This window comes from Haliotis asinina, chromosome 11 (genome assembly GCF_037392515.1).
Source record: "Haliotis asinina isolate JCU_RB_2024 chromosome 11, JCU_Hal_asi_v2, whole genome shotgun sequence".
NCBI lineage: Eukaryota > Metazoa > Mollusca > Gastropoda > Lepetellida > Haliotidae > Haliotis > Haliotis asinina.
The window spans coordinates 32128205-32142278 of NC_090290.1; the positions used below are offsets into that span (position 1 = coordinate 32128205).

Genomic DNA, 14074 nt, shown 5'->3' on the forward strand with positions numbered 1-14074 from the left:
GAGTTTGCATCACACATCCTGTAACATAACATAAGCGAGGTCGGGGTCGAAGTGAAAATATTTCACGATAAATTTCTTCACTTGCTAAATTTACTTGGTTGTTAACGTTCACTCACCAGTATAGAGACACTTGTCAATATACGTCTTTATATTTGGTCTCATAATCTTAATTACTTTATATTCATACTTCTTTTTTTTCACTTTTTTTTTATTCACTTTCACTTGGATACAGATTTCACATGTGTATATGAGTGGAATGAGACTTTGTTACAGTTGGGGCTTGGGGGTGGGAAGAGTACAGACATCTAAAAACTGGGACAGATGCAGAAACACTGAGGCGCAAGCTATTTTGTTTACACGGTCATAGAGCATATTGGAATAAACTCCATTTTCGCTCAGACAAACTCGTCTGAGAACTGCTTCGAGCAATATAGTTTTATTTCTCGATATCATGAACATCCTTTAATAATTCTTTATATGTGGTGAAACTTGGTTTTATACCCTTAATATTCATGACAAAAATGTCAAAAACAGCACGATCATGTGATTCAGCAAATGATCATGATCAGTTAACAAAATTGGTGAATTCTTTCCAGAATAATCTAATGGTTGGCCATTCAATATACACATGATAAATATTCTCAGTTTGACTACATGATGTACATGTGTCGTTATCAACCAGTTTCATTTTAAACAACACTCGTTTTCAGGCCCCCCTAAGTAATTGAAGGAATTACAGCAAATTTGAAGGAATTGCATCTCAAATGTAAACAAACGCAGCCCACTCGCGAAACAATTGCAGCGATATCGGTAGTTTAGCGGTAATAACAGAAACACATCGGCCCTATCGGAAGCAATGTCGGTAATACTGGAAACACGCACGGCCATATTCGGAGATTTTTCGGTCGCGAGCGGAAACTCACGCAGCAAAACATGGCGTCGTGGGAGGAAACACCCGCCTCGGTGAGTTGTGTTTTTAGTTCCTACTATTACATTTTTATACTTATCCATCTTTGACCACCCGTGTTGAATGCGTTTAGGTATGAGGTGTTGTCGGGACAATAGCTTATGTTTTTAGAAAACGATTGTCACTGCAGAACAGTGTCACAAGTCATGCTCCTGGAGATTGTTTACATCTGAACATCGAAGTCGTGCCGATGATTACGAACATCATGAACGTGCGCCATGAAGACGTTTATGAGCCATAATGTTTCTTTCTATGAAGTGCAATTGACAAATTTAAACACATTTTACAAAAAAATGATGTTATATCTAGCGCACGTTCGTAATCATCGGCACGACTTCGATGTTCAGATGTAAACAACCTCCAGGGGCATGACTTGTGACACTCTTCTAGAGTGACTATCTTTTCCTAAAAACATAAGCTATTGTCCCGACAACACCTCATACCTAAACGCATTCAACACGGGTGGTCAAAGATGGATAAGTATAAAAATGTAATAGTAGGAACTAAAAACACAACTCACCGAGACGGGTGTTTCTTCCCACGACGCCATGTTTTGCTGCGTGAGTTTCCGCTCGCGACCGAAAAATCTCCGAATATGGCCGTGCGTGTTTCCAGTATTACCGACATTGCTTCCGATAGGGCCGATGTGTTTCTGTTATTACCGCTAAACTACCGATATCGCTGCAATTGTTTCGCGAGTGGGCTGCGTTTGTTTACATTTGAGATGCAATTCCTTCAAATTTGCTGTAATTCCTTCAATTACTTAGGGGGGGCTGGTTTTGTACAGATAATTCTGTGTATAATCTTGTATTGAAAATCCAAAAGCTTTGTGTCTTTGATTGTTTGTCTGTATTTCGAAAATGTGGTCTTCCAGTCGATATGGTGGTTTAGATCTCTTTCCCATTTATCGCATTTACGTTTGGAAAGCTGGATTTAGACACGAGCCTATCATAAAATGATCTTGATCCATCATTTAAAGGGGAACATATCGATGTGTTTGTTGTGGGTGGGTGACCCGCTGTTTGAATTACTTCTTTCCTTTTTTTTGGAATGCTAAGGAGGACACGGTTTAGGTCGAGTACCGTGCCATTAATATCAAATTTTCTTCTAAGTTCCGCAGATGAGAGTAACTCTTTGTCAGTGCATATATCTTTGATATGAGTAATTCCTTGTTTGAACCAGTTATTAATTATGAGACATGGATCGCGAAACTGGTGATTTAATCAAAGAAGTTGCATAAGAATTTCGTTTATGCTAGTGTCGTTAACTACATATCCCTTCATATGTTTGCGCCAGGCATCAAGTACATCTTTCCAGTACGGATTTGTAATTGTGTAGTACTTAATAATATTGGCTTCTAACCGGAGGATATGTTCTATCGGAAACAATATGCTAGTTTATAGCTATTTGATTTTAAAACATATCTCTTTAAACAGGAGAGTTTTAAAGAATCAATAAAAGTTTTTACATCGACCAGCCTGAGACCAGCCTCCTCGTACGTTCGCATTAAATTGATTCGTTTTATCTTGTCCCTCTTTCCATTCCATCTGAAATTAAAAAATAGCTTGTTCAAGTTTGTTATAAACTTGTCTGGTGGATTTGGGAGAGAAGAGAAGAGAAGATATGAACAAGAGTAGAGATGGCCAAACTTTGTATAAGTTATTTTTCCAGTCAGTGTTAAATTTCGTTTTTTCCAACTCAGAAGAATTCTTTTAATATTTTCAAGTATCTTTTTAGTATTGATCACCCACAGATTTTGTAGGTCTGCGTTTAGTTTTATTCCCAAAACGTCAAAATTGTCACGATACCAGTCTAGCTTAAACTCATGGGATAAAGTTGTCTTTTTGCCGGCCATTTCTCCAAGCCAAACTACTTTGGTTTTATCTATATTTATTTTTAGACCAGACATATTGTAAAAAGTTTTAAGTGTTTTCATTACTTCATTAAGAGATGTTTCCGAACCGTCCAAGAATAGTTCAGTATAATCAGCATACTGGCTAATAATATGCTCCGTTTCGTTTAGCACAATTCCTTTTATTTTTTCATTGTTTCTTATCATTATCCATTGTATTTCTGCAACAAGTAAGAATAAGTATGGGAAGATTGGATCACCTTGCCTACAGCCCCTTTCGTTTTCAAAACAGTTGGCAAATGTCCATTCTGAAAAACGCATGAAGAAGCTTTTGACATTAATGTATTTACCCATTTCTGTATGTTGCGTCCAAATCCGCATTTGTCGAGTACCATCATGATGAAATTTATATTTTCCGTTATGCATCTTCCTGGAATGAAACCTGTTTGGTTTTCGTTAATGAGGTAATCAAGAGTCTTTTTTATCCTGTTGGTGATGCAAGAGCTTATGATCTTACGACAATACATTAAGGAGGGAGATTGGGGGCAAACTTTCCAAGAATCGTCTGTCTTTGCCTGATTTAGGGATGCATATAATCACTCCAAAGCACCCAAATTTTAAGGTCCTTCCCAAAAAAATTAAAGAATTAAACTGGGAACCCATCGAGGCTTGGACTTTTGTTGATCTTCATCGATTTAACAGCAAATGACAGTTCCTCAAGGCTTATTTCGCTTTCTAATTCGTCTGACTGGCCTCTGTTGAAGGAAGGGGAGTCAATAGTTTGGAATATAGCTTTACTGTCATCATCAATTGCATTTTTTGACTGATACAAATTTTCATAAAAAATCCTCTGTTCCTTTCTTATTACTTCTCCATCTGATATTTCATAACCACTATCTGTTATAAGAGAATTGATAAGTTTGTTGGTGTAATTTCTATTCTCTAGATGACAAAAATAATAGGCAGGTTTCTCCCCTTCATCATACCATTGGATTGTATTGCGAAATTGTATTCCTTTCATTTCTTCTTCTTTTATTTTTTCGAGTTCTGTTTTATTGTTTGAAAGATTTGAGAGAAGTGATTTATCAATATTTTGGAAATTGTTTCTTATTTCATCTTCTAAACGACATACATGTATGGTCTCTTCCAGTTCTTTGTATTTTTCTGTCTTAGTCTTTTTAAATATGATGAATATGAAATAGATTTCCCTCGAACTTTCATTAAGAGTGTTTCCAAAAACAGTGTATCATTGATGGTTAAGAGTAAGTCAGAATCATCTGTGTCGTTTACCTCCTCAACAGTATATTTAGGATCTGCACATTCATGCTTAGTACGTCAGTTGTTAATGTTATATATTCCCCATGCCGTAATAATGATGTGTTGAACTTCCAATATCCACTTCCCTAGTCCTTGCTATTTTGTGTCGATAGCGATAGTGTTACAGCCGAATGATCACTCTTGTAGCCTGGTATAATAGAGATATTAGTGCATATGTTAAACAGGTCTTCAGTGACCAAGAAGAAATCTAATCTCGCTTGTTGGCGAGGGTTTCTTTTCCACCATGTATATTTTCTCGTATCAGTGTTTACTTGTCTCCATGCGTCTAGTAAGTTCATGTTTTCTAAATTATCTATACAACTTGACGAGCCTTGGGATTGTTAATATTCTTGTAGTTTTCTAGGTCGAGCGAAGGCTCTAAAACAAGGTTCCAATCTCCACACATTGCAGTTGAATCATTACTCATGGTTGTAATTTTTTTAAAATAAAAGGTAGGGGTGTCCAAATTTGGTCCATACAAATTTGTAAGAGTAAGTCTGGTACCATCAACGGTTATGTCTAAAATGATATCGTTTCCATTTGCATCTCTAAATATTTTGTGTATTTCATACTCAAAATTATTGTGTAGAAGGATAGCGACTCGTCTTGCATTTGATTTGAAAGGAGCAATAACGCAGTCTAAACCTCATTCATTTTTCATAATGTTCTCGTGGTCTGTGGAAATATATATATCCTGTAAACATATGATAGAAAATTTCGTTTCCTTTTATCAGCCAGGCCTCTGCAGTTGAGAGAAACTATATTAATTACATTATTTGCCCCCAATGATTACTTATTAGTGACTGTGATAATGATATGGCTGAGGGTAATTGTTGTGTCCAAGTGAAAGGTTTTGATTTTTAATATAACAAAGGCTAGAAAGGCTAATAAAGCAAAATCAGTGGTTGACATTGGCATTTAAAGGCGGGAAGGTCGTGGACTCCGCTTCCCCATGGACAAACAATACCTGTGAACTAATATGTGACTCATGCTATATAGCATGTGTTGAATAACATTAAAAACAAGTTTCCATAGTTCATTTCGTATCTTCTATGTACGCTACAGCTGATGATATTTATGATAATATCATCCAACATATGATACCCACACTTGTAATAATGAGCAATGCATTCCGTATAGATTAGATTATATATTATACATACATAAACATTACCTCTTGACAAATCCCCATTTACATCCGCTTAAAAGTGATTTTCAATCGGCGTGTTTTCGGTTAATCCTTTGATCGATCCAGACATAAGAAATGCCAAATGGGGACCTTTGTCGGGTAATCTAAGTGGCGTTACCACTAATTTATATATTATAATTATACCTGTTATAAATTCATTAACTGAGCATCAAGTGAATGATGACAAATAATCATAACGTGTAGGTTCATACAACCTAGCGACACCAAGTGATTTTGACGCAATCGTCTATGAAAACAAGGGTTGTAAGTCGGAAACTAGGCAGAGCAGGAAACAAAACTAAATGATAGTAGATTGTGAGAACATATAGCTTTCATTTTTCACAACAGCTGTCGCGAGTTCAGGTTAGTACAAACCTGCAAACGAAATAGTTTACCCCCTGAAATGTCGATGAATTCTGCATAGACCCTCATATCTATACCTACTATGACGTCACGGAGACGCAGCGCTCTGATTGGTTGAAATTTCGTTTGCGGCTGAGAATTGTGAACTCATGTCAAAAAGGTCGATTTAAGGTAATTAAAGATCGAAATGAGCAATTTTAATGACTGGGTTTCATTTATAACGATGTCAGTAGTGATTTATGCATTTGCACCCCCTGGAGTATATGTGATCTTAAACAATTTACACTTATTTCGTTTCAAGATCTCGCACTCAATGTCAAACCATGCAGGCTGTGCCTTTCTGGCATTCTGTGCAACATTACTAATAGGTTTATGTTCGTGAACGCACGATGTTAGAGTGTCTTTGAGCAGTGTATTGGCACTGCTGAATTAATATCTGTGTTCAAACGACAGTGAAACGTAACTAGCATATCTAGTGACTGGCAGAAATAGCTGACATCATTTGAATAGGTACTGGATATCTTTAATCTAGGGACCCTCTTCAAATCTGAGGCTGTAGTTACATTTTCTGGACCTGTGAATAAGGTTGGAAAGGTACACACAACGGGCATGTGATCGGACTCGCTCTTGGAATCACATCCACAATTCGTTGAACATTTAATTTCACTTGACACAATAAAGTAGTCAACAATGCTGGTACCTGAATGTGAAATAAATGTGCAATTACTTGGTGAATCAGAATCCGTTCTTCCGTTGACAACGTGGATTCCAAACTGTTTACATAATCCAGTAGTTGAAATCCATACATATTTGTGTCACAATCGTGGTACGTCCTGGGTAAACTAAGGGAGTCAGACATATAATTATTGGGTAAGGGGAGGTAATCTGAAGAATCATCACGTACAAAGTTATCAAGCTCACCTGTTCGTGCACTGTCGCCACTGATAATGAACACTGGCATATCATCAAAATCACCACGGATATCAGACAGGTTTCTTTCTAAGCGATCAATACCACTTTTATGTTTTTAAATAAATGGGAGATTTCTCAGGATGAACATACACAAAACAAAACATCACTGTTCTATTAATTTTCTTACATAACACCCTGAAATAAAGACAGTAATTACACACACTTTGTATCGTTATAAACTGTGATGGAATAACTTTTTATACAAAGGATGATACCCCCGCTGGATGACAAGTGAAGCAGTCATGTTGAGGGAAAATTGCATGTAGATTCAGTGACTGAATACACAGTTAACAAAATCAGAAAAGGAAAACTTAGAAGTCCGTGGACATTCCAAGTACATATGCTTGTCAGATTGTATGAGTGAGTGAGTTTGGTTTTACGCCGCTTTTAGCAATATTCCAGCGATATCACGGCGGGGAACACCAGAAAATGGGCCTCACACATTGTACCAATGTGGGGAATCGAACCCGTGTCTTCGGCGTGACGAGCGAACGCTTTAACCACTAGGCTACCCCACCGCCCCCCAGATTGTATGAAGCGCCATTTATAACTGTGACACCTACACAGTCAGGTTGGTAATTGAGATCACGGCCACGGTCCTATTGTGTATGATAATCATGACTTGAAGGATCTGCAGATGTAGGTTTCCTCCTCGTCCAGTTCCGTCGCTCGCCAACTCTCCTGATGCTGGTTGTGTCTTCGTCATAGACGTAGACAGCGCCATCTACGATGAGTTTATTATAACTCATGCAAGAAAGAGACCCATTGTCTCTGGCTTCCATCATGTGTGGGAATAGTTTAGATCTGATTGATCGTACCTATTTGGTGAAATCTTCGGACACCCTCAAAGACTTACTGCCTTCCAAAACTTTGCTAACTGGAAAATGACGTCACTTTAGTCCTTGAAAAATGCAGACTTCACTATTACTGGACGAGATGAACGTATGGCGTTTAATCTATGTGCACGTTCAATATAGTACAGCATCAACAAACATTACGTATGGCAATTACGATCATAAAAACACGAAGAGTTTTTTTAATAGGCTGTATTCGTTGGATGGTCACTCGAATCACCACAAACGTTATGTATGAGCAACGTCTTTATTCAGGTGTCACCAAGTACAGATACTTGTATCTTTGTCAAGCGGGTTGTTACTGAAGAGGAATTTATTAGTCTAAAATTGTGAATCAAACATATTGAATACCTCTCACAAGAGATGGTCCAGATGAAAGCAGTCAGTATGAATGGCAAACAGCGTTATGTTAATTCAGCCGAACAAGTTTTATTTTCTAGACTAGCGATGACCTGAATCTCTAGGAACATTAATCGCAACACCAGCCATATGTGCATATGTACTGATTAGATAGTATGTCAAAGCGTGACACAATCTCTTTTCAGTAATCAGTTCTAGTATAACACAAGACCATATTTCCATCTGTATCCATGAATACATCCACGGTGAAATATATTCATCGTGTATAATTGTCGACAATTATTTTTGTTTAGGTATTGTGAATATGGCGCTGCTGATTATTATGACGGGTTTTGTCTCTGAAAAACGATGAACACACTGGCAGATACAAACTATTATCCCAGACTGTGCCGGGCCCTCACATTATCAGCTAACACACATGAAATGTATTTACATTTAAATGTTTATATATCTCGACACGGGGATAACCGCAAAAAATAAGACACATGGTCCTGAAACCTCTGTACCAAACATGATCTGAAATCTAGGATCTTTATTCGATCGCGGAAAAAGGTGTTTAAGAAAGCATCATGTAATATTGTGCTATTTTCAAACCGAGGAGTGACGAATGGCTGGCGAAACAACACCGACACACATCCAGGTGCATCTGAGCACAGCCAGTTGAGACTTGCACAGACCAGCTTAGTTATAATCACCATATAACTGCCATAATCCACTTGCACAAACCCGATCGTAACGCGATTTAACACGGCATGTATTTAAGATCACGATGTTAACTTAACTCTTCAACAGTGGATGACACTTCATCTAATTGTAGATTGCTTTATCGATACACTAAGACAAAATTCAATGACACGAATATAACCGAACATATATATGTGAAGTTCGGCGATATCACAACACACATTGAGCATGGCAGATTCTACGGCAACGGCATAATCTGCCAAAGAAAACCTCTCCCATCTTCCGTATACAATAGGATTAGCTCCCCTTGATTTATTGGAGACATTCTGCTGTTCCACCAGGCGTTTGTCACCTCCCCCAACCACCACCCCGTGTGAAGCTTGAAAACAGAGAGAAAGTAGCACAAAATCAGAATTTCGACTTGCTTAATCATTTGTTGTTCTCATTTGAACACAAACGGACTATAATGGTAACTGTAATCTAATAATAGTCTTTATTCAGTAGCATAACTGTTTTTATTTGTTACTAATGTTTGTTTTTTTATATTAGAAACATATCTGTATCAGCTCCATATGCCAATATATGAACAGAGTGATTATTATTTCACAACACCAGTTAGAAATTGTGCGGATGTAAGTGTAATCCCAAACATAACATATTTTACGTAGGACCGAAGTGTGTTGGGTGAGAGTGGAAACAGAACTTACACGTTTAACCCCTGGGCTCCTACTGTGTTGGACCGACCGACGCGCTAACCCTGGCCGAAGTATTAGCTATCGCTCTAACATAAAGTCCAAATCCTGGTCCTTGCCCTAGTTCTACCCCCTCGAACATGGTGTGATATTTACGCCACCCCTTCTCCCCCATCCAACAAGACCAAACTCTTCTTTCACCCATGCCTTCATTTTTCTCCTTCGGGCTTCAAGAAGCCTAAAGAGAAGATACGATCCAATATCCACTCAGGAAGATTCCACAGAGGTCTGAATATGTATTTGCAGTCGTAGCCAACGAGATAGCGTATGCGAGGGAACATGGCTGTAATGGCGTGTGTGTAGGCGTCCACCACGAGATCTATCTTCTGGAACTGCATGTGTCCCATCATATCTTCAATCCGGGAATTCACTAGGAAAACAAAATCAAATCTTGTACTTTTGTCAGATTAACTGGAATGGCTGAAACATGTTTGTCGGAATCTAAAGGTCACAATGTTTCTCAAATCAATATATGAGAACTTCTAAATGAAAATGGGAAGACAGGCGGACGAAAAAGTATTGGAAAAATAGGAATATCTGTGTTGATACTGATAATATACTCTCCCACAAAGAAACGCATATGTGACATTTATATAGTATATGATACATGAAATTTGGAGTATTTTTCTTGGCTTGTGTACATGGGACGAATGCACATAGCAAAACGCATCTTTGAAAATTTCCATGCACCTGGTTCGCAATATGCACGTGCAGTTCTGAGGACCTCTGCAGCGCAGGTTAGGTACATCCTGTTACTTCAGTTGCCTGGTTTGAGGAGAGTGTCAGCGCAAACCATTCGTAAACGTTTACCAGAAGCTGGACCTCGAGCCAGGGGAGACTATTTTGGATCTGTGCTGCGACAACTACATCGACGCCGACGGTTCCTATGTTGTAATAGCTGAAGGGACGGTGTAAATCCAACTAGGGTCCATGTAGGCAGCAAAGGTACTGTGAGTCCCCATGGTCCCTATTTCTACGTTTGTATTGTCCTGTGTGGTTTAAGGCGAATGTGGGATAGGCTCATTATATACAAATTCTCAGAACATATGCTTGGAATACTGGATATGACGTATTGGTATGCATGAAAACAGAACTCCATAATATGCTTTTACATTTTACATGTAGACACGATCGGTACACTTAAGTAGGCATCCCATGTAAGAACCATTTTGTTCTCAAATGGTTATGGTTTTATCATGATAAACCAAAGCATTGGAAATATCAATCTCTTTTTCTATTATTTTAGAAAACCAAGCCGTTCTGTCAGTGCAGGCATTCTACCCTTAATGAAGGCTCAAGGTATGATTGCTACAGCAATTTTAAAAGTCTACTTGAGCCTGAAAACTTGTCTAAGATTTAAGAATTATTTTCATCAAATTTAGACTAGGTTTAATGATACACGAGGGCAGAAAAATGTCAGGAGAAAAGAAGCGTAGAATTTGTCCGCCATATAAATCCGCAGTTGAGAATGAAATCCAGTTTATGCTAGTGTGCCCATCCTACTCCATTCTCAGAACTAATACATTCCACACCCGACTTTGTCAAAACCACCTGCTCCAGCTTTCATATCCTTAATGCCTGCTCAAAATGATTCTTATGGCCACAACTAATATTGCAGACAACAGGGAATGAACCTCAAGCCATACACGTTAACAGGCATTTTGGTCTTTGATACCATGAGATTTGACTGCAACCAAGCCAGAGTAAGATAGGTTGTCACACACCCCAGGAAAGACACACTTCTGCATAAATGTAGTGAACATTCTTTTGAAAAATAACGCATTTAGTAGTAGAAATCAATGATTGCACGTCACACTCGCTGATCACATTATGAAGACCGTTTTGTGATGAAGATATAATTAAACTAATTATACAACATCTCATACTGCTTCGCGTATGCATACTTTTCTGGACGTATTCCCTCCCGTAGTATTGCTGTACTTCAGGGTCCGCCTGATTGAAGCTGTCCTGAAGCGATCGCTTTATCGTATCAATGCTCACAATCTCTGTCTTGAAGTACCCTGGTTCCAATAAATGAACTGTTACACCCTGTTTTAAAACCTCTCGTCTGAAAGAATAGAAATAGAAAATTTTAAAATTCAGTAGTTCTGAACAATGACACAATATCATCTCATTATTGAATCATCAATATCATCGACCTTTTAGACTTCAACACCGCCGAGCTTCTTACGACCGATCTTGCTGTCTCTAAACTTGAGTACTCCCCATTCCCTCTATTGTAACATTCCTCAATATCTCCTTTCGCAACTCCAACAGATTCAGAATTCAACCGCCTATGTTGCGGCCGCGCTATCTAGTTGTGACACCATTCCTCCAAACTTTTCTCTGACTTCCTGTATCAAGCAGAATTCGATACAAACCTCTTCTTACACACAGCTGCATCAATGAAAACAAGGTTTTCTCTATATCTCAAAAGCCCTTGTTCATCTTCATGTTCCAAGCCGATTGCTCCGCTCGTCAACCTCCTTACAGCTCACACAGCCTCACGTCAAAGCAGCCACGGAATTAAGAGCGTTCTATGCTGCAGCACCCTATCTCTGGAACATTCTACCACTCGCCCTAAAAGAAACTGAATCTGCTGACGTTTTCAAAACTGCCCTCAAAACTCGTCTTTTGAAACTCTCTTTTCGATAGACATTGTCTACAATCCTTCCTCTTTGTAGAGCCATTGAGCAATACCATTCGGGAAAAGGCGCTCTGTAAATCAATTGTTATTTGTTATTAGTTGACAAAACAAGGAAATACAAACATAGAGATTGGTCCCGTCCACAAAAACCATGTGTAGACCAGACAAACAGGTGACTGGCATGGAGAGTATCGATCTATGCACGTGGAGATACAATGATATGCGTAAACGATGTCAGAGATATGGACAACAGTCATGATTCATTTAGTCTCCTATTACGACAAGCATTGCTGAAAAACCATTGTGACCCTGGTATTCAAAGGTCCAATAATTATAGAACGACCCAGGTTTGTGAAATGGAATCATCACCAGAAAGCTCTAGTTTCTGTGTTGAGTGTTGAATCTGTTTCTCAACATCAGCTGAAAATGCAAATAATGAAAACCCTGTGAGGACGTCGGCTTTACAAAGATCTTTCTCTGTAGAAGAGAAGACTATTCGTGCAACATAACCTCAGTCGTGAGTAAATACAAACCGCAGACAGTCTGTAAATCCCTCAATCCCATATTTAGACACGACATATGTTGCATGAGCAGCTGCTGTTTTTCCCACCATGCTTGAAATGTTCACCACGCGACCTTTTTCTCTGCGCACAAGAGGCAAAAATAGCTTTGTGACTTCGATGACTCCGTGAAGATTGACAGACAGACAACGCTCATAGTCCGCCCTGGTCAGCCACTCTGTCTGACCTACGGCCCCTGATATCCCTGCGTTGTTCACAATTGCCCACAAACCTGTCAATAAAAAGAGATAAAAGGTAATGAAAATAACAATCTAAAGACATCGTTGCTTACTGTGAAAGTGCATGTTCCTGTTCTTTCAGTTTAGCCTTTACCTAATTATCTTTTATTTTATACCTTTATTTGACGGAAGTTGTTCTTCTACTGTTGCACGCGCCTTCACAATGCTGTCCGGTTTAGTCACATCTAAGGACAACGTCTTAAGTCGGGCAGACGACACTTTCCTCAGTTCGTCTGCTCCTCTTTCAGACAGACACGCTGCAAACACGTTGAAGCCGAGGAAGTCCAGTCGTTTTGCCAGTAGGTTCCCAAAGCCCGTGTCGCAGCCGGTGATAAACACGTAACGCCCCCCATATTTGCCGACAGTTGGGAGTCTCATCAGTTCCTTCAGGAGAACAAATACCACCACCGCAACTACACCGTACAGCCACACCATTGTAAATACCTCCTGTAGCAAGAGAAAGATAACATCATATGCTAAACTAAACGTACAAACGTATCATTAATCAGAACAAATTGGCTACATCTAGGCATGAGACTCACCTCAGCAATGAACTGTGAGTGATTTCCTTGTCACTGGAAACTATATTTATACCTTTACGTTATTTCGTAAATCTAGGAACCTCAACTGTACATATTTACCTAAAGGGGGTGACTATCACACAAAAAGCAGTCAAATGCCAAATTAGCATCACAATTTGTGTTTTTGCACTAAAATGCACTCATTCATAAGTACACATGTACGCTGCACATAACTGCAGATATGAATGTATTCTGTATCAGTACAAGGCAAAGTCCAATAACACTCAAGAGCTGGTTTTAAGATCGAGTGGGCAGTTTTTTCTCTGTCGATGTACATCAGTGAGTGAATTTAGAAACAGACACATAAAAGGTCATGCCATTTTTATACCAATTTATCTTCACGTGAGCATGGACTCATAATTGAACCATGTACTGCACGTAACCAATTCATAACAGAACACACTGCATCAGGGGTGACAAGTCCCTACCCCCACCCCAACAATGATTTCACACCACTACATTTCCTTGTCGTTGAGTAGTAAAGACATACCTACCGAATATTTAGTAATACGTGGCCTTGCATGTACGTCGTCAGAGATACTGCTGGGTCAATCTCGGTATTTGCTTCAACTGGATCGGCACAGTGTACTTCGTCCCGACCTCGACGTTATCAGGCTACTGTTTCACGTGCACAATCTACACTACGTATCTATGTGAGTGTGCGTCCGCACAAATTACATTGATGATGATTTTAAGGGGGGCCATCCATTGTGTTTTGCACATGCTTATCCATTATC

At 39.0% G+C, this 14074-nt stretch overlaps 1 protein-coding gene across 1 annotated transcript; it reads right to left on the reverse strand.

The window, feature by feature from the left end:
- Positions 1-7747: 7747 nt before the first annotated feature.
- Positions 7748-13909, reverse strand: LOC137255907 (retinol dehydrogenase 7-like). The gene is made up of 5 exons (XM_067793497.1): positions 13832-13909; positions 12873-13203; positions 12491-12749; positions 11215-11378; positions 7748-9680 (listed from the first exon to the last, which is right to left on the reverse strand). The coding sequence occupies exons 2-5, from the start codon at positions 13189-13191 to the stop codon at positions 9460-9462; spliced, it is 963 nt and encodes a 320-aa protein (XP_067649598.1). The 5' UTR covers positions 13192-13203; positions 13832-13909; the 3' UTR covers positions 7748-9459.
- Positions 13910-14074: the final 165 nt, after the last annotated feature.

Coding starts and splice junctions, on each gene's coding strand:
- LOC137255907 (XM_067793497.1), bottom strand. CDS start 13,191: ATGGTGTGGCTGTACGGTGTAGTTGCGGTGGTGGTATTTGTTCTCCTG. Junction 11,379..12,490: donor GGATTTACAGACTGTCTGCG/GTTTGTATTTAC, acceptor CTATTCTTTCAG/ACGAGAGGTTTTAAAACAGG. Junction 9,681..11,214: donor GAGGGAATACGTCCAGAAAA/GTATGCATACGC, acceptor TTGTTTTCCTAG/TGAATTCCCGGATTGAAGAT.